This window comes from Meles meles, chromosome 11 (assembly GCF_922984935.1).
Source record: "Meles meles chromosome 11, mMelMel3.1 paternal haplotype, whole genome shotgun sequence".
In the NCBI taxonomy this organism is placed as follows: domain Eukaryota; kingdom Metazoa; phylum Chordata; class Mammalia; order Carnivora; family Mustelidae; genus Meles; species Meles meles.
This window is the reverse complement of record NC_060076.1, coordinates 21389010-21410714: the sequence shown is the minus strand read 5'-3', so window position 1 is coordinate 21410714 and position 21705 is coordinate 21389010. Positions and strand designations below refer to the sequence as shown.

The 21705-nt window shown below is 40.8% G+C and overlaps 1 protein-coding gene across 4 annotated transcripts in view; it reads right to left on the bottom strand.

Annotated features, from left to right (window-relative positions):
* Positions 1-21705, bottom strand: part of SUSD1 (sushi domain containing 1) — a 129962-nt gene that overhangs the window by 44890 nt on the left and 63367 nt on the right. For all 4 annotated transcript variants that reach the window (XM_046023878.1, XM_046023876.1, XM_046023877.1 and 1 more), the window contains exons 9-10: positions 21277-21386; positions 16529-16721 (exon numbers count right to left, since the gene is read on the bottom strand). In XM_046023878.1, coding sequence (XP_045879834.1) covers positions 16529-16721; positions 21277-21386 — 303 coding nt within the window. The remainder of the gene's footprint in view (positions 1-16528; positions 16722-21276; positions 21387-21705) is intronic.

The following is a 21705-nucleotide window of genomic DNA, read 5'->3' as shown; positions in this document are numbered from 1 at the left end:
ATGATATTGGCCAAAAATGGATGCAGAGATCAATGGAACAGAATAGAATACCCAGAATTAAACCCACAATTTTATGGTCAATTCATCTTTGACAAAGGAGGAAAGAATCTACAATGGGAAAGGACAGTCTCTTCAACAAATTGTGTTGGAAAAATTGGATAGCAACATGCATAAGAAAGAAACAGGACCACTTTACTACAACAATAATAAAAATAAATAAAAATAAAAATAAAAATATTTTTAAATATTTAATAAAAATATTAAAAATTTTATAAAATTAAAAATAAATAAATTCAAAGGGAATGGAAAACCTAAATGTGAGACACGAAACCATCAAATCCTAGAGGAGAACGCAGGCAGCAACCTTTTTGACATTGGCTGTTGCAACTTTTTTCTAAATATGTCTCCTGAGGCAAGAGAGACAAAGGCAAAAAATAAACTACTGGGACTACATCAAAATAAAAAGCTGCTTCACAGCGAAGGAAACAACAAAACTAAAAGGCAACTTACATGGGAGAAGATAGTTGCAAATGACATATCCAGTAAAGAGTTAGTATCCAAAATATAAAAAGAACTTATAAAACTCAACACCCCAAAACCAAATAATCCAATTTAAAAATGGGCAGAAGACATGACAGATATTTCCACAAAGAAGAAATACAGATGGCAAACAGACACATGAAAAGATGTTCATCATGACTTACATCAGGGAAATGCAAATCAAAACCACAACGAAATATCACATCACATCTGTCAGAAGGGCTAAAATCAGCAACACGAGAAACAACAGTTTTGATGTTGGTGAGGATATGAAGAAAAAAGAACACCCATGCATTGTTGGTGGGAATGCACATGGGTGCAGCCACTGTGGAAAACAGTATGAAGGTTCCTCAAAAGTTAAAAAACTACCTTGTGATCCAGCAATCACACTACTGGGTATTTACCGAAAGAATACAAAAACACTAATTCAAGGGGATGCATGCACCCCTATGTTTATTGCAGCATTACCTACAACAGCCAAATTATGGAAGCAGGCCAACTGTCCATCCATTGATGAACGGATAAAGAAGATGTGGTGTATATACACAATGGAATATTACTCGGCCATAAAAATGAATGAAATCTGGGGTGCCTGGGTGGCTCAGTCGTTAAGCATCTGCCTTCAGGTTGGGTCATGATTCCAGGGTCCTGGGATCAAGCCCTGCATCAGGATCCCTGCTCAGCAGGAAGCCTGCTTCTCCCTCTCCCCTCTCCCACTCCCACTGCTTGTGTTCCCTCTTTCACTGTGTCTCTCTCTCTGTCAAATAAATAAATAAAATCTTTTTAAAAAATGAATGAAATCTTGCCATTGACAATGACATGGATGGAGCTAGAGTGTATTATGCTAAGCAAAATGAACCAGTCAGAGAAACAAATACCATAGGACTTCACTCATATGTGAAATTTAAGAAACAGAACAAACGGGGCACCTGGGTGGCTCAGTGGGTTAAAGCCTCTGCCTTCAGCTCAGGTCATGATCCCAGGGTCCTGGGATGGAGCCCAGCATCGGGCTCTCTGCTCGGCAGGGAGCCTGCTTCCTCCTCTCTCTCTGCCTGCCTCTCTGCCTAGTTGTGATTTCTCTCTGTCAAATAAAAAAAAAAAGAAAGAAAGAAAGAAACAGAACAAATGAGCAAAGGGAAAAGAAAGAGAGAGAAACAAATCAAGAAGCAGATTCTTTTTTTAAAAGATTTTAATTATTTATTTGACAGACAGAGATCACAAGTAGGCAGAGAGGCAGGCAGAGAGAGAGAGGAGGAAGCAGGCTCCCTGCTGAGCAGAGAGCCTGATGTGGGGCTCAATCCCAGGACCCTGAGATCATGACCTGAGCCAAGCAAAGGTTTAACCCACTGAGCCACCCAAGTGCCCCAAGAAACAGATTCTCAACTACAGAAAACAAATTGATGGTTACCAGAGGGGAGTTGGGTGGGGGGGCATGGGGGGAATAAGTGATGAGGATTAAGGCTCACACTTGTCGTGATGAGCCCTGGGTGATGTATAGAATTGCCGAATCACTATATTGTAAACCTGAAACTAATATAACACTGCCTGTTAACTGATTAAAATTAAAATTAGAACTTTTAAGAAATGAAATGAAATGAAAAGATCCTTATCCATGAGAGAAGAAACCACACACAAGCTTCGAATAAGTAGAATAGAAGAGATTAGAAAGAAATCAAACTAGAAATGTCTGAGAATTATGAAGTTTTTTTTTCTGAAAGAAAACAATAGAGAAATGCCACATCCATGAATGGAAAGACTCAAAAGTGAACCTTCCTGGAACACATTAAGTTTACATGTTCATTCAGTGACTACTGAGGAAGTGCTTACCATGCACCAGCATGCTTTAGGGGCTAAGAACAAAGTGCGGAGGGGGAAAGTCCCTGAATCTCAGGGAACTCATCCTCGTGAAAAAGGCAGAAAATAAGTAAGTAAACAAATAAATAAAAAAATATAACTTCGTATGCTGGGAAAGACTGAACAAAAGCATTGCAGGGGGATAGAAAGCATGGCCAGGGAAAGCTCCCTGCGGAGATGATTTGGGAGCAAAGAATTGAGGAGTGTGAGTGAGTCACCAAGAATGGAGGAAAAGGGTTAAGAGGGAGCTCCAAGGTCAACATCCCAGATGCAGGAATCAGCTTGTCACACTCACAGAACAGAAAGCAATTACTGCTAAGCTTCTTTGAAAAGATTAATGAGAACAGCAAGAAAAAAACTGTATTAAAAATATTGGAAGAGGCCATAACCAGGTACTGATACCTATTACAAAGTTACAACAGAGTTTCTCAACCTTTTATCATTACTGTCCCACAAGAAGACTTTCAAAATATTTCCCCCCTTATCTCTCACCTTTTATAAAATTTTAATACCCCCAATATGTTGTATGTTTCTCGTGTACTATATGTTTACCTATATATAAAAAGAATATTTTCTTGCCCCTCAAGAACCAATTTTTGCCCCCTTGTGGGTGATTTTGCCTTCTAGGGGTGACACCACGCCTACTGAGAATGTGTTAGAGCGATTAAATAAAACCATCTCACTGGTTAAATTCCGTTCCCTCTTGGTGGGAGGGTAACTGTCACCTTAAGTCTCTTCCCCTCCCCCTTCACTGGGGGGTTATGGTTTGAACCACAGGCAACTTGAACCCCTGATGCGTTCACTGGGGAGAAAAGGATCCCCAACAGAGCTAGTCCTAAATCTGTTCCTACCCTGCTCTCTGACCCTATGCTACAAAAAGTACACGCCCTGTCCCTCATACAGATATTCCTTCCCAGGCTCATTTTTAGAGGGTCACTCTGCCTTCTCTTTCTCTCCTTTCCCCACCCAGAAGGCCCATCTCATCCAGAATCCTAAAGCTGAAAAACCAGACTTGTGAGAATGCCTCCGAGAAGAAAAAAGCTGGCTCTTGGTCCATGGAGTTATTTGAAATTTTGTTTCTGCTTCACTCATGTCTGGAGTAAGTCTGTCCAAAGCCAATCATTACTTCCTCTGGGCTCCCACCGCCCCTTCAAGTACTGCAACTACACGTTATGCGCTGTATTAGTATTGATCCTGTCTATCGCCCCACTGAACCGAGAGCTCCTTGAGAGGAGAGACTGATGTCTCGCTCATGTCTCGCTCATCTCAGCCCTCTTCATGTCCCGGGCAATGGCAGGCACGGCACTCCTGGTTGTTTCAATGTAAACAAGCAGCAATAAGGAGGAAACTGAGCAACTGAGAGCATATTAACTCAATGACATACAAGTGCTCTGTATAAGGCATGGTTCAGCCCTTACTATGTATTTAATTTAAAAAAGGAGTTACACCTTCTGTCAGTATAACAAAAATACAAGGGCATATATAACATCTGTAATAAAGTAAATTTAGATAACATTTAACATTTCATAGATGCTAATTGTGCCTTGGGTATTGTGATGGTTCCCCATAACCCACTTAGTTTCACAAGAAACCCCTGACACAGGCATTGTTATTCCCATTTCACAGTTAAAGCAACTTAGTCACATAAAGGTTAAGTATTTTTGCCCAAAGGCACACAGATAACAAGAGATCTGAGATTTGAATTAAATAGCCTGACTCCAGAGTAACTGTGCCAAGCTATTATTGCTTCTATACTTTGTCCTGAAGCAGGGTATAGGAATTCAGAAAGAAGATCTATTTTCAGTTGGACAGACTGTGGAAGAAGGGATGAAGGGAATATTAAGAACTGAAGGGGATTCCAGGTGAAGGATATAGCATATGCAAAGATACGGGGGTAGAAAAGCTAGCACTTGAGTTATTCCAGATTAGCGCTGCAATTTGTTCAAGGATGGTGGTGGCAGGTTAAATCCAAATCTCTCAAGAGTATTTCCCACAACACTCTTCAGATCAACAAGGACAAATACATCAACATAAAACCAGTGCTGTCATCATAACCAGAAGACAGAGAATATAAGAAACTTTAAATTGCCTTTTAATGGAAGAATAAATACCAAATTCCAGCAAAGCTGTTTCTCAACTTCCCACAAGTCACTGTCAGAGGGCGCTAGAAGAGCATGGGAAAGAGAAGAGGGAAACAAAAGGGTCTGAACATGTGCTTGACTCACTTCCAGAAAGAGAAACTCCACCTTCAGCATGAAAATACTGAAAAGAAGATCTGGTATCCCGGGGTACTGACTACAAGCAAATGATGAAAGTCTAGGAGGCTTAAGGTAGTCGTATGAAAAAGGCATTGTTTCTGGGAAAGCAGGTGACTAAATGGAAAGAACTGGTATCCTGTGCAGACTAAGTACTGATGGGGAAAAGAAGCAAGAGAGGAATGCAGCAGCCTACATAGGAAGAGAGAACCCAAAAATAAAAGAATATACCATTCATTCCCTCTCTCCCCCAAAACCAAAATATCCTTTAAAGGAACTGTACTTCATTAAATGACAGAAGAGGGCACTCTTAACCTAGAAATACTATTAACCATTCTAAACTACCAGTTCTATGGAATTCATATATAAAAGAAGTGTTCATTGAAAAGAAAGATAGAAAGAAAGAGAAAAGAAAAAAAAAAAAAAAGAGGGAAAGAAAGCCAGCCAAGATGATAATCAAAACATCTCACTTTGTGAAAAACTCTACATTTTTAATAATACCTAAATAAGAATTAAACACACACACACACACACACACACACCAATAACTCTGTAACACAATAAACTGAAATAAATACCCTCAAATAAGCATGGTGGGGTATGAGGAAAACACCTTGAGTCATAAATTCAAAAACTAAGAACACAAATGGACACAAAGCAGGCAGGAAATGAAACAATGAAACAAAAGTGACTGAGTTCAGGAAACAAACAAAAGGAAAAGACAAATTTATATCAGAAATAAAGTCAAAGTGTCATAGTGCCCAAAGAAGGATAGATTAGAATAAAAAATTGAGGAAAATTGAAGAAATACAGGAAAACAACCAAAAAGAATTAAAATAATATTAAAAAGAAGAAAAGGGGAGCAAAAATCAAGTGGCTGAAAAGGAATATAAGTAAAGATCCAACATATGTATAATTACAGTCTCTAATGAAGAAAACCATCAAAACCAAATTAATATTTAAAACTATAATCCAGCTTAAGTCTACAGAAATAAAAAGATCGAATATAAGTGCTGAAAGGGCCCACTGTAAACCTGAGAAAGCTCATCCAGAATATAATAAATATGGAAAGCAGAAATTAATGATATAGTTGAGCAAAGGTCACAGACTTTCTTCTGTAGAGGGTCAGAGAGTAACTATTTTAGTAAAAACCTTCTCGGCCAGTTCTGTCACACTATTTGACTCTGTATTTGTAGCACAAAAGCAGGCACAGACATTATGTAAACAAACGACTTAGTCTTTAGTGTCCAATAAAACTTTATCACAGAAACAGGCGGTGGGCCAAATGTGGCCCACCAGCGATAGCTGGCTAATCCTTGATGTGGAGAGAGAAGATAACAAGAGGTCCAATTAACAACAAAACCATGGCTTTTTTTTTTTTTTAAGATTTTTATTTATTTATTTGACAGACAGAGATCACAAGTAGGCAGAGAGGCAGGCAGAGAGAGAGGAGGAAGCAGGCTCCCTGCTGAGCAGAGAGCCCAACGCGGGGCTTGAACCCAGGACCCTGGGATCATGACCTGAGCCGAAGGCAGAGGCTTTAACCCACTGAGCCACCCAGGCGCCCCACCATGGCTTTTTGAAAATACGAATAAAATAGATGACCTCCTAGCTAACTTAATCTAGAAAAAAGGAAGAAAATACAAGTAAAAGGAGAAATAATCACTGAAACAGAAGAAAATTCAAAAAGTTAAATATAAGTATTTCACAGGCCACTCTGCAAGTAAATTTAAATACACAGAGAAAATGGGTAATTCCTAAGAAAACAGTTTGCTAAACTGACCCCATTAGACTTAAAAAGTTAACAGATCATTTTTCATAGGGGAAAAAAAAAAAACCCTGAGAAAGTTATCAAGGAACTCCCTTACCAGAAAAGCCCCCAGGTCTGGGCTGTTTTATGGGGAAATTCTACCTAACCATTGGAGACCAGATAGTCCAAATGCTATGTGAATTGTAATAATGAAGAAGACCTTTAAAACAATGAAGGGCATAATGAGGAAAGAAACCTTTCAAAATCTTTTTATGAAACAAGGAAAATATTAATGCCTAAATCTGATAAAGATGATACAATACAGAGATAAAACTATAAACTAATATCACTTAAGAATACTGATGCAAAAATACTAAAGAAAGCATTAGTGAAGAGAATCTAACACCAGAGAAGAAACAAACACACTATAACCCAGTGGGATTTATTTCAGGGAAAGAGAGAAAATGAAGGGAGGATCAGAAGAGAGAAAGACAGAGAGAGAAATTTGAAATCGTATCAAAATTTAAAAATTACAAGGAAAAGAAATTTAAAAGAATACATTGTAGTTAGCTTTCCTTTGCACTGTATTAATGGTTATTTTTGACTAAGGAGTTATGTGATCTTTTCTCTGATTTCAGCCTACGAGATGGCAGTCTTGGAGTCTCTCTGTGCACACATGACAAGAATATGGGACAGTTCCAAACAGAGTAACAACATGAATCCACTGCCTCCAAAACCATTTAGGACCCATTTCGTGAAGGGCTCCAATTCTATTTTTTTTTAAGATTTTATTTATTTATTTGACAGACAGAGATCACAAGTACACAGAGAGGCAGGCAGAGAGAGAGGAGGAAGCAGGCTCCCGCTGAGCAGAGAGCCGGATGCGGGGCTCGATCCCAGGACCCTGGGACCATGACCTAAGCCGAAGGCAGAGGCTTTAACCCACTGAGCCACCCAGGTGCCCCAAGGGCTCCAATTCTAAATAACTGATTCATCTTTATCTACTCCATGGGTATCATACTGCCTAGCTGGATCTACCATGTCATTGTGTTACCTTAAAAAGAAACAACCATTTACTGCACACGCCCACCCCATCTGGGCATATTGCAAATGCTTGTGTATCCCATGCAAAATAAACGCCATTTTTGGGCTTGACCAATTTTAAGTATGAATATCTCAGACTGCTGGCTTATAAAAGAAGCAGAAAGACTTCAGATGTAACTCTTCCACCCCAGAATACTGTTACAATATTTATCAGTTTGTAGGAAATGGTCAGAAACAATGTTAAATTTTTTACGGTCTTTATTATCTTTTCTGTGAACTTCAATTCTGTAAACAGGAATCAGTTGGGGGGTGGAAGTTTACTAAGGTCGACACAGATCTCAAATCAGGCGTGCTGTCAGAACTTGCAACATAAACCACTATAACGGTCACGGTTTTCCACCAGGTGATAGAGGGAAGGCTACTCTATTTCCCTCTTCTTTTGATTAAAAAAAAAAAATGTACCAACACTACTTTAGAAGTAAATGCATGTAATCTTCTGCTTAAAGAGAACAGAAAAACTAGAAATCTCTTATTCCTAAATGACAGAGTTTTTAAAATCCTAATTAGGAGCAGTCTAAATAGACAGTTGACTTTGCAAGGGAAACAGTGTCAGAAAGAATGGCTAAGAATCAACTGTTTTGAACACAAAGTCACTATTTTTATAACTTCTAATAAACAGTGGTATCGTTGTACTATCCTTTAGTTGTCCGTGATGTACATTTTGCAAACAGTTTATCTTAGAAGGAACAAGAGGATATAACAGTGTTCAAAGTTGGGAGTTTTACTGTTACTTTGTTGAGATTTTTCTTAGGACAAATTTGGTATCTTGTTACAACTACCATAAAATTTGCTTGCTAAAAGTATGTGATCATATTATATGGAGAGAAATTTGGGGGGGGGGGTTCAATCACTCATTCTGTGCAGGACAAATTTACTTTTTTTTTCTTTCATTTTTGAAGATTTTATTTATATCCCAGAGAGAGAGAGAGAGAGAGCGAGAGCATGCACAAGCAGGGGGAGCAGCAGGCAGAGGGAGAAGCAGGATCCCCACTGAGCAAGGAGCCTGATGTGGGGCTCCATCCCAGGACCCTGGGATCATGACCTGAGCTGAAGGCAGACGCTTAACCGACTGAGCCACCCAGGCGCCCCTGTGCAGGAAAAATCCAAACGATTCCCTTGAGTCAGCTCCATAGGCTCAACCTTCTAACAGAGGTGGGCATCTTCTATTGAGGCACAGGTCCTTGCATTCAACACAGAACAGCTGCTCCCTGGGTACTGGGTAGAGAGAACAATTTCAAGCCCAGTGACACCTACCATTTATATGATCTGAGTTGAGAGAACCAATATTTAGGAAACATGGATGCCAGTCATTCCTCCAAATTATCCACAATAATCAAATCCTACCCCTGAATCAAGCCAGATCAGCAGAGGACAGGCGTTTTTAAGGCATCTTTCCTTATCCACCGCACACGGAATCATGCTTTCCTATAATGTAATGAGTCACACTCAGGGGCAGTAAGCCTCATAAAACCCTCATAAAATGGGGCACCTGGGTGACTCAGTGGGTTAAGCCTCTGCCTTTGGCTCAGGTCATGATCTCAGGGTCCTGGGATCAAGCCCCGCATCGGGCTCTCTGCTCAGCAGGGAGCCTGCTTCCCCTCCTCTCTCTCTGCCTGCCTCTCTGCCTACTTGTGATCTCTGTCTGTCAAATAAATAAATAAAATCTTTTAAAAATGAAATGCTCATACATTGTACTACCTATGAATTCTCCCTGGAATAAAAAAATTCCTATCTAATCACATTGTTGATAAAAACTGTACTTCCCCTGAGAAACACCACTTTATTATAACCTTAAGGCAATGTCATGGCACCCTTTCTGACTGGATGGGTCCAAAATGAAACCTAAATTTGTAAGCCACTAATACAAAGATAAATAAGTTATAAGAATATGGATTATTCTTAACCTTACTTCTGCATCATTTTTTTTAAGGTGAAGCACCTCTTTTTTTTTTAAATTTTATTCATTTATATGAGAGAGATAGAGATCACAAGTAGACTGAGAGGTAGGCAGAGAGAGAGAGGGATGCAGGCTCCCTGCTGAGCAGAGAGCCCGATGCGGGGCTCGATCCCAGGACCCTGAGATCATGACCTGGGCCGAAGGCAGAGGCTTAACCCACTGAGCCACCCAGGTGCCCTACTTCTGCATCTTTTTTTATGTCCCTGACTTTATTTTCATTCTTCTTTATTTTTTAAAGGTTTTTTTTTCTTTTTATTCTTTCTTTTTTAAAAGATTTTATTTATTTATTTGTCAGACAGAATGAGCAAGCACAGCATGGGGAACAACAGGCAGAAGGAGAAGCAGGCTTCCCTTGAGCAGGGAGCCTGATGTGGGGCTCGATCCCAGGATCCTGGGATCATGACATGACCCAAAGGCAGATACTTAAACTACTGAGTCACCCAGGCGCTCCTCATTCTTCTTTAGCTTACATATCTAACTTATTTTATTTGCTATACCCATGCATGTCACTTTAAAAAAAAGATGGGACATAAATAAGTACTCTTATGTTTTAAAAACTCTACACTTAATATAATAAATCACAAAGGAAAAGATCAATAGCATTGACTACATAGAATCTAAAACTTTTATATGTCAAAAACACCATAAACAAAATTAAAAGAAACTATTAATCAAGAAAAATGTTTGCCACAAATAATAATGAAACTCTTACTCTATGAATAAGTGCTATATCTCAATAAGAATAGAAAATTGGCTAGGTGAAATAATGATGGTAAATAAACTGGTCAAGAAGTTTGGATGTTGAGTGGTGCCAGGGTGGTTCAGTGGGTTAAAACCTCTGCCTTTGGCTCAGGTCATGATCCCAGGGTCCTGGGATCAAGCCCCACATTGGGATCTCTGCTCAGTGGGGAGCCTGCTTCCTCCTCTCTGCCTGGCTCTCTGCCTACTTGTGATCTCTGTCTGTCAAATAAATAAATAAAATCTTAGAAAAAAAAAAAGAAAGAAAGAAATTTGGATTTTGAAATAAATGGATTTGAAGAAACCCAGAACCCAGAATTCTGAAGAAACCTCAGCTTTTCCTGACATAGACCCCTAGAACTAGAGGAAAACTTTCCCGTTCAACCCTCTAACACTGCAGAAGCTGATTACCTTGCTCAAATGTGTTAAAGGTTGTTATTTACCTGTCTTCCCATTTCCACAAAGTAAAACACGATTGTGGCCTCTCTCCACTCCCTATTCACTAATCCTCAAGGAAGGTACAGTAAATATATAATCTGACTGGTAGGAGACTCCCATTCCTTGGTCACATCTCCTAGTGGGTAGAGTTCATACATCATAGGCCACTGCCCAAACATGATGCAGATTCTTGCTTGCTGGGACCTGCACATAGGGAAAGACTAGGAGAGAATGAAATAGAGTGAAGGAAATCACATTAAGGAGAAGAAAATTTCAAATCCTATTGGCCCAACTAGAAAAAAAAAAAAAATATGATAAGGAAAAGAAAATACATCCAAATGTAATTACTCTAAAGAGCCCCTGAAAGATAGGAATATTTACTAGGTTTGGGGAAAGTGGCTCAAAGTCATCAAAGAGAAGAGTAACAGGACTATTACAGAGGACAGACTGAGAGGACACTTCCTGCAACAGGTGGCCAGATCCAGGTATCATTCTCTCAAGAAGGGTCTTCTCAAACTTCTAAAAGTTGACACCAGAGTCAACATGAATGGGGCAGCCCTCTGTAACTGCAGTTGTCATGCTGCACAGTTTCAGAAAATGTGGACACATTTAAGAAGAGAATGGCTTGGGGCGCCTGGGTGGCTCAGTGGGTTAAGCCGCTGCCTTCGGCTCAGGTCATGATCTCGGGGTCCTGGGATCGAGTCCCGCATCGGGCTCTCTGCTCAGCAGGGAGCCTGCTTCCCTCTCTCTCTCTCTGCCTGCCTCTCTGTCTACTTGTGATCTCTCTCTGTCAAATAAATAAATAAAATCTAAAAAAAAAAAAAAAAAAAGAAGAGACTGGCTAGAAAAATCAGAGGAGAATTCTTCAAGCGTCGTTAAATTAGTTTCAGGAGACAGTGTTCTTGTAGCGGGTACAGCACTGGCTTGAAGGAAACCCGCCTGGGAAATGCAGGGGGTTAGAACTTGAGGAAGAAGGAACAGAAAAACAGAGGTGCCTGAAGGAGGATCTGAGGAGAATGACAATCGATCAGACCTCCCCCTGGGTTAGAGGTTGAACTGAATAGAAACATACACCTTCTAATGAAATGAAAGGTGGGCAAGATTTCTTTGAACACCGGAGGATGGTAGCAGATCCAGAACTCTCTGGCATCATTCTTTCCCCATGGAGACTCCCCTGGCTGAATCCAAAGTACAATTTTAGGAGAACAAAAACCCAAGTGTGAAAACAAAAACCAAATATAGGGCAGGAAAGTCCTAATACCTAGCAAAAGGAATTGGCCAGACCTGGAGATAGAAAAGGAACAGAAATGAGGGGGACGGCAGGTGCAAATCTTCCAGTGGGAATCATCAGAGGCAGCTAGGCCCTGGAGGCTTACCCGATGCAGAAACGGATATGGTGGCCAGAAGGGATGTTGCGGTGCCCAACAAAGCAGCCCAGGCAGCTGAGTCTTAAAAGTCAGTTCTAAGGAAAGGTGGGGCTTGGGTAGAAATCCACAAACCTAAGGCACTTCCCGGACATCACTCGGCCAACGAAAGCACCAATTCCAGAAACTCAGAGAAGCTTAAGGATCCACCGAGGGTGTTTCTCCAGTAGACAAATATGAAAACTCCTAAGCAGGAAGTGGCACTCAGAGACAAGGCATTCAGATAAGAACCCCAGAAGCTCAGAACTAAAACAATTCTTGAGATCTTTCTGAGGACAGAGAAATGGAGAGAAAAAAGCAGGAAACTGGCACAGTGAAGGAGGCATGCAAGACAGTGCAATTCTCTCGAAGACTTTCCTACTACTACTCTTCTCACTATAACATGGGGCCTCCTGCCCACAGCAAGGAGGCTCTTCCACTAGAGACAAAGAGCTTCAGCCGTGGTGACCGGTGGATAGGAACAGGGCTTGAAGGAGAAATGAAAATGGAAAGTTCTAAATCCTTGGGATGGGCACCAAGAAAGACCCGGAGCCACCACGGCAAAGTCCTAAAACTTTCAAGGGGAAGAGAATTTCCCTCCCTGCAAAACATATGGCAAGACTAGGGTCACACAGATCCCAGTAACCTTATGAGAAGAGATCACTTCCCAAACTTAGTTCAAATTCACAGGTGGTGGACTCCAAGTAGCTTGGTAATCTAGAGAGGCTGAAATATCACATGCCAGATTATACTTAGCATTGGTAATTCAGGATCCAGGTTGTAAAGGAGAAGATAACAATGGACTTACTTTCTAAATTTGACACCATGGGACCCTGATTGATACTCAAGCTATATACAGTGTAGACCCCATCTCCTACCACTTTCTCCAGCTCACTTTGCTCCAGCCATCCTACCTTGTTTGATGTTCCTAGAACATGCCAAGGACGTGCCTCTCTCAAGACCATGTCGCTTGGTGTCCTCCCTATGCATGGCTTATTCCCTCACTTCCTCCAGATCTGTGCTCAAATGTCACTTTCCAAGAGAGGCCTTCCAGAAGACATGAACAGACATTTCTCCAAAGAAGACATACAAATGGCCAAAAGACACATGAAAAAATGCTCAACATCACTCATCATCAGGGAAATGCAAATAAAAACCACAATGAGAAGCAACCTCACACCAGTTAGAATGGCTAAATTAACAAGTCAGGAAACAACAGATGTTGTTGAGGATACAGAGAAAGGGGAACCCACTTACATAGCTGGTGGGAAAGCAAGCTGGTGCAGCTACTCTGGAAAATAGTATGGAGGTTCTTCAAAGAGTTAAAATTAGAGCTACCCTATGACCCAGCTATTGCACTAGTAGGTATTACCCAAAAGATACAAACATATCTTTTGTTTGTATCTTTGGGGTGTTTGTATCTTTTGGGGTGACCCAAAGGGGCACCCCGCACCCCAATGTTTATAGCAGCGATGTCCAAAATAGTCAAATTATGGAAAGAGCTCAGATGTCCATCGACAGATGAATGGATAAAGAAGATACAGTACACACACACACACACACACACACACACACAGGAATATTACTCAGCCATCAAAAAAAGAAATAACTTGCAACAATGTAGAAGGAACTAGAGGGTATTAGGCTAAGCAAAGTAAGTCAATCAGAGAAAGACAATTATCATATGATCTCACTGATATATGGAATTTAAGAAATAAAACAGAGGATCATTGGGGAAAGGAGAGAAAAATAAAGTAAGATGAAATCAGAAGGGAGACAAACCATAAGAGGCTCTTAACCCTAGGAAACAAACTGAGGGTTGCCAGAGGGGAGGAGGTTGAGGAGCACGGGTAACTAGATGATGGGCATTAAGGAGGGCACATGATGGAATGAGCACTGGGTGTTACATGCAACTGATGAATCACTAAGTTCTATCTCTGAAACTAATACTACAGTATATGTAATTAAATGAATTTAAATAAAAATAAAATATAAATATATTATATATATATAAACATATATTTATATAGAAAGAGGCATATATATATATATATATATATATAATATATATTTAAATAGAGGCCTTCCCTGACCACCAGTTGTCACTCCCTTTGCATTGTTTTCTTCGCCACCTAACATGAGATTTATTTCCCTACTTGTTGATCTCTCTTTACCACAACCCCCAACAACTCCAACGCCATGTCAGCTATCAGAACCTGCTTGACACAGAGTAGGAAAGAAATAAACATTTATTCTATGAATGCATTTATGCATCCATGGCGTTTGAAGTTTTTGCTCACGGTCCAAGGTTGGCAAAAGTCAGGTGGGTTAGGACTAACTATGCACTGGGTTCTGAGAATATAATTTTGCTTTTTTCTTTGGAATAACAAATAATTAGTGAGAAGCAGCAGAAGTACATTAAGAATGAAGGCTGTGGGGCCAGGGTCACATCACCCTGTGTTCAAATCACTAGGTGTGTGATCCTGGATAAATTGTTTAATTTAAGATCTCATGATCTTTGTCTATAAAATGGGAATAACAGTAATGCCTTCCTCAGAAGGTTTGGTAGATCTGAGTTGATTCAAAGAGGACACATTGGTTTTGTTTTTGTTTCTGTTTTGTTTTTTATTTTTTTGCTCACTCTAAATATATATAAGTATATGCATATGTATACGTATATGTGTGTATATATGTATATATAATCTCCACACCTTCTTTATCCACTCATCAGAGGATGAACACTTGGTCTACCTCCATAATTTGACTATTCTAAATAATGTTATAAACACCAGGGTGCATATATCCCTTCGAATTAGTGTCCTTGCATTCTTTGGGTAAATACCTAGTAGTGGGATTTCTGGATTGTAGCGTAGTTCTATTTTTATTTATTTATTTTTTTTGGAGTTCTATTTTTAACTTTATGAGGATCCTCCAAACTGTTTTCCGAACTGTCTGTACTAGTTTGCATTCCCACCAGCAGGGCAAGAGAGTCCCCCTTTCTCTACATCTTCTCCAACACCTGTTTCTTTTTTTTTTTTTTTAAGATTTTATTTATTTATTTGACAGAGAGATCACAAGTAGGCAGAGAGGCAGGCAGAGAGAGGAGGAAGCAGGCTCCTCGCTAAGTAGAGAGCCCGATAAGGGGCTCAATCCTAGGACCCTGAGATCATGACCTGAGCTGAAGGCAGAGGCTTAACCCACTGAGCCACCCAGGAGCCCCAACACCTGTTGTTTCTTGTGTTGTTGATTTTAGCCATTCTGACAGTAATGAGGTGGTACGTCACTGTGGTTCTGATCTGCATTTCCTGATGGTGAGTGATGTGGTACATCTTTCAATGTGTCTGTTGGCCATCTGCAAGTCTTCTTTGGAAAAATGTCTGTTCATGCCGTCTGCCCACTGTTTAGTTGGTTTATTTGGGTTTTGGGTGTTGAGTTTTATGAGGGTTTTTTATATATATATTTTGGATACTAACCCAAGGAGGGAACTTTGAACAGTGCCTGGCACAAACTTAGTACTCAATAAACATAGGTATTATCATCAGCATCATTATTATGTGCTGGGAGCTATTCTAAACAATTTACTTGTATTATGTCATATAAAGATCAGTCAGGGGGTAACTGAGGCCTGGGAGGCAAGAAGAACACAGCTAATTCATTGGCTGTTTTTTAAAAATGGAGATGAAGGTCACACTACATAAAATTAACCACTTTTGAGTGTATACTTTAGTGACATTTCTTAAGTTCACAGTGTGGGCAACCATCACATAATTCTGCTTTTTCTTTTCTCAGAACAATGGTGAATATGGGAGAGAAGCATCAGGAAGACAGGAGCAGGACCTAACCTATTCAGCTGCCTTCCTTCAGAGGGGGCAGCCCCTCTACTTGATTGCCCATAAATTTGTCTGCTAAACCCAAAGGACTCAAGAACAAAAAAATTCTGTGTCCCTTCCTAACACGAGAGCTATAGAGTTCATACAGCTGGCCTCTATCTGGCTTCCTCACAAGCCACATGCCCTTTCTAGGAAGCCTGACCTTCATGAGGCCACTGTTCTCTATGTCAGGTTCATGTGCTCAAACATGGTCCAGTCATAAGGCCTCTTTGTCTTGCCAGTGACACCACAGTGAGGCTCACATCACTGATCTCCAGGAATTTGGTTCTGGTTGTCCATAATGACTACCCTGGGGGCTCAGCGATCTTAAACCGGAGTAAGAGATAGGAGGCCTGACAGTATTTTCAATCCATCACTAGCAGGGAGTCCTAAATAAAACGGTCCATTCTTGGTCCCTACCCGCTATGAGCTAGAACTCCTGTAGGGAAGGGAATAGATGGTAAGATTCAGGCACCGTGAAGCCCAGAGAAAAGTTGGGTGTCATTAGAACTGGAACACAAGTCTCCTGACTCCCAGATGGGCATTCTTCATGTTCCCCCACGTTATGCAATGCACATTATTTCACGTGTCCTGAGACACAAAGAGACACATACACCCACCTGCCGGTGCGGTTGTCATCGTTATTTGCACTGAGTGCTGCTCAGAAGATCCCAGGAGAGTGACGTTCACTGTGTAATCAGTTGCTGGGTACAGGTCTAAACACACCACCGGAGCTCGCTCCCTTGTTGTGAAGTTAAATGATGTTGCATGATAAAAATTATTCAGGTACCACCTTTGACCCAGAACTTGAAACTGTCGTGAGATGGAAAGAAAGCATTGCGTTAAATTTTCTGTTGGCTTGCAGATATCTAGATTATAAGCAAAACAGAAATAAAGCAAGAAGGTTCATTCTATTGGAATTACTTCTAATACAACAGCAAGCTAACTTGGGGATGGACTTTACAACCTACCCTCCCTGTCCTGTTCAACGTCCCCCGCCCCTCTATCAGCTACAGGACAAAGTTTAAAATTTCTAACAGCATCTCAATGAACAAAATGTAGGCTATTCTAAGATAATGATGCCCTCCCAGGTAAAGAAGATAGCCCAGGAGCCACGGGGCAAAATTCTCTTCTTTTCATTCAAAAAAAAAAATCCATTGATAGGCCTCACGAAACAGAATTTTTGAACTTTTTTCAGGACTTTTTTTTGAACTTTTTTTTGAGGACTCTTCCCGATTACGCTTTCAAAGCAACTGTGCAAAGGTGTTTCACTGGTCCTTCCTAGTAGAGCTCTGGTAAGAGAGTTGTTGAGGTTTTGGTCCACGGGTTCATCATGCGTGGTGTTAACCTATGACACTCTATCCACTGCCAACCCAAGATGCATGTATGATGTGGGGACTTATGAGGGAAAAAACATGTGAAGGTCCCAGAAGTAATAAGATCAACCCCGAGCTGATTCATGTGCTACCACTGAACATCTTGGTGTTTAGCGTTTGCTTTGATGCTCATGTCACAGGCTATGGCCGCCCCCCATCCTCCTCATCACTGCCGTTCTTCCATAGTCGTTCAAGACCCGGCTCATTGGGAGTTTCCGCTCTCCCGCAGTTCCTAGCATTCTCTTGGGTAACCTGAAGGTCTTTACAGACACACCATTGAAACTTGGCATCAGAGATCCTGAGCTCAATGCTATGAAGCTCTTCTGCTCCACTCTAGCTACTCATATCCACGGCCACATCCCAGGCTGTGTCATCCTCAGAGCTGCTCCAAGATCTCACAATCTCCCATCCCACTGGACCACTCATCCATTACACCTGATGTCTCTCAAGAAACCCCCTCCAAGGCATCCTCACTTATCTTCCACCTGTATTCTAAAACCTCCATCCCGGTGTTCCCCAGCTCTCCCAGTACCCTATCACTCAGTTATTCTCTTGCCTGACACCCTCCATGCCCTTGCCCCTCTCTTCTCAGTTTCACCCATTCTAGAAAACCCGAAACATACTGGGTCCACCCAGATATTTGGCTTCATCAGGTCTACATTTAGGGTGTTCCCATCTGCTGGAAAAAAACCTCACAACTAGGCAGGCAGTCTTTCTACAGATGCAGTCTCATCCTAAACTCCATGTGGTTTAGTCTATAAAAAAAATATAACTTTCTGATCACATATTTTAAATCATACTGTATGTACAATTTTATAGTAAAGTTGTTTTATTTAATAATATATTGTGGAGCTTTTTTTTCTCTATCATTAATTCATTCTGTAAATAGATATACAGAGTATACAGTGTTGGGTGTACAATGGCAAAGTACAAGCCCTAACCTCAAGGAAGTCACAGATGAGTATCCAGGCAAACAAAATACCCAGGGGTAAGTCCTAGAGTATGTGAGGCAGTAGGGGCACTCAGGAGGGACACCTAACCCTCCTCTTTGGGGGTCAGGAAAAGTTGCCGTATCTAAATTTGGACCCGAGGAGAAATGAGCATTAAGCAGGTAAGCTGCAGACAGGACAAGCAATTCAGACAGCGGGAACGGTGTTCAGGGCAGAAAGTCGCTGAAACCTGCCCACCAGGGGAGATGACTGACCTGGGCCTGCAGATAACAGGAGTCAGCCCGGGAGGGTAAGGGAAAGAAGGGCATTGCTGGTAGGAGAGTCACATACGTGAAGACAGTGCAAAAAAGAACACAAAAAGTTAATCAAGGAGTGTGGGCTTCAAGCTTATAGAACAGATGAGGTCTGGGGGGAAAGATTTAGGACTTAACAGCATAGAGACAGTGAAGGAAGTCAAAAGATTGGATAAGATGGTCCAAAGAAGGGTACAGAATGACAAGAGAATGGGCAACACACAACCTTGACGGTAATCAGATTTAAGGGATCGGCAGAGGAAGGGAATCCTAGGAAGGAGAGACAGATATCAGGCAAAGTAATAGGAGAAACAGAGACCATTTCCACAGGAATCCTGGTCAACAGCAGCAACTGCAACTCTCCGTGAGGCAGAACACACTCGCACCTGCAGAAGGTTCTAGCAGCTGAATGTGGGATTGTTTACGTAGCCAAATCCCCACATGAACATTTACATCGTTTCCAACTTCCCCTACTATAAATAGAGCTTCAGGGAACCGCTTAGTCTTTCTGTATACGTCTGCTTGATTAACTAGAGCTCATTTCCAAAAATTTACTGAGGCTAACAAATAAGAAATAACTATTCCAGAAAGTTATGCCCATTTAACCGGCCAGCAGCTGTGTGTAACAGTACTCTACGCAAAGGGGCATCTGGGTGGCTCAGTTGGTTAAGTGTCTGACTCTTGATTTAGGCTCAGGTCATCATCTTAGGGTTGTGAGATCGAGTCCCGCGTCAGGCCCCATGCTGGGCATGGTGTCTGCTTAAGATTCTCTTTCTCTCCCTCTTCCTCTGCCCTCGCCCAACCTTGCACGCATGCTCGCTCTCTCTCAAATAAATAAACAAAAAACAAACAAACAAACAAAAACAAAAACAGTACTCTATGCTTATAGAAGAATCATTGTACCTTGTGGTTTAATTTTTTTCTTACAAGTGAGGTATAAAATGTGTTCATGTCTTTTGGCAATATATATATATATATATATATATATATATATCTTTGGAAAACTGCCCTTGAATGTTCACATTTTCCAATGGACTTGTTGTGAGTGTTTTCCATGTTACTTAAATGAATCTTTAACATATTAATAAACATATTAATAACAACATATTAATAAACAACTTTTTTTAAACTTAACTCTTTAATCATCTTAGTGTAAATGCAAAGAATCATTTCTTTTCTTTTTTTTAAAAGATTTTATTTATTTATTTATTTGACAGAGAGAGACAGAGTGAGAGAGAGGACACAAGCAGGAGGAGAGGGAGAAGCAGGCTCCCCGCTGAGCAGAGACCCCGATGTGGGGCTCAATCCCAGGACCCGGGGATCATGACCTCAGTCAAAGGCAGATGCTTAATGACTGAGCCACCCAGGCACCCAGAATCATTTATTTTCTTAACCAGGTAGCTAACCAACTGTTCCAGAACCATTTATTTCTATATTCATTTTTAAAATTCGTCTACATCTTACATTAGTAATAATTTTAACTTTATTTGGGGATTTGAATATGTTTCTAGCCCCTGTGTTCCTTCTAAACATGAAAATGTGAATATTTGGTTCATCTGCTTAAAATCCTCCTGTGGCTCCACAGAGACATCAAAATAAGATCCAAACTCAAAATTAACAGGGCTCTTCATGATCTAGTCACGGCTCAGGTTTTTGCCTCATCTCTTCCTACTCTCCCTTGCTTTCTTTGTTCCCTAAGAAAACCGTGTTCCCTAATATCCAAGATGCTTCTCTGCTTGTCCCCAGTGCCCTTCTCCACCTTCACTCCACATCTTTTATCTAGTTGAGTCCCACTCATTTTCTGTGATTTAGCACTGTCTTTGCTTCTTGTTTAAAAAAACAAAACAGGGCCGCCTAGGTGGCTCAGTTGGTTAAGCAACTGCCTTCGACTCAGGTCATGATCCTGGAATCCCAGGATCAAGTCCCAGAACCCCAGGATCAAGTCCCACATTGGGCTCCCTGTTCAGCCGGGAGTCTGATTCTCCCGCTGACCCTTCCCCTCTCATGCTCTCTCTCTCTCTTTCTCTTTCCCTCTCTCAAATAAATAAATAAAATTTTAAAAAATTAAAATTAAAAGAAAATAAAAAACAAAACAAAACCCTACCTGGACATACACATGAGCACACAACCCCCCCCCCCCATTTATTCACCCTTTCTCAAAGCACTCATTACACCACACTGTCGCTTATTTGTGTATTTACACCAGTGGGAACTGAAAGTAACTTGTCCTGATAAATGATATACTGTTGGTAAATGGCTAACGAATGAATGAATGAACTTGAATTTAATACTTAGTCTACTCTGCCAAGCTGCGCTAAAAGTGACACAAAATAACAAACCTCAGTTCTGACCTGAATTTACAAATCGTTTTACTTGAGAGGTGTGATTTTTAAAAAGTCAAGTTCAATGAGGACCAATTGTCATGCAATGAGTTTCTTAAAAATTTACAACCCAATGTGAATTTGATGATAGAATAAGCTGTAAGTATAAAACACACTAAAATAAAGTATGATGCATATACGTGAAATACCGGACAAGGAACTGACAGCAAGCCACCCACTGGCGTACCTTCCTCCAATTTCGTCCCCCACTTGGCCCCCCATCTCATTTCCAACTCTAGAAACAAAAATCGAACTGTCTAGAAGTTCATTCCATTAGTGTTTTTAAATGCTTTGGATCCTCACTTGGAGAGCCCCCAGATTTTTAAGTGATGCAATACTTTGACAGATAACACGAGAGATCTTCTTACTTGGTACATTTGTTCTGATCCAAGTTTCCTAGGGTGCCTGCTCAGTTTCAAACAAGCTTCACTGAATACTGAAATATTGAAAATTCCTCCATCTTCTAAGAGATCATCTTCTAAAAGATAAAACATACGGAAAGGTTGCATGTCTTAGCAAAGCATATCTTGGCCAAGTACAATGGAAGCTCTGATGTTTTACATGAGCCAGCAGGGTGTTTAACAGCAAGAGCGTCCCATTTGGCTACAAGTCCTGACTCTACAATTTCACTGCATGACCTCAGCTAATTCACTTAGCCCTTTGAATCCTCAAGTTCTTCTCTGTGAAATCAAGTCATCTGCTTTGCTTTTCTTCCATCACAGGCTATTGAGAGAATTGGATGAAATAATTCATATTTAAAAATCACCACAAAGTAGGGGCACCTGGGTGGCTCAGTC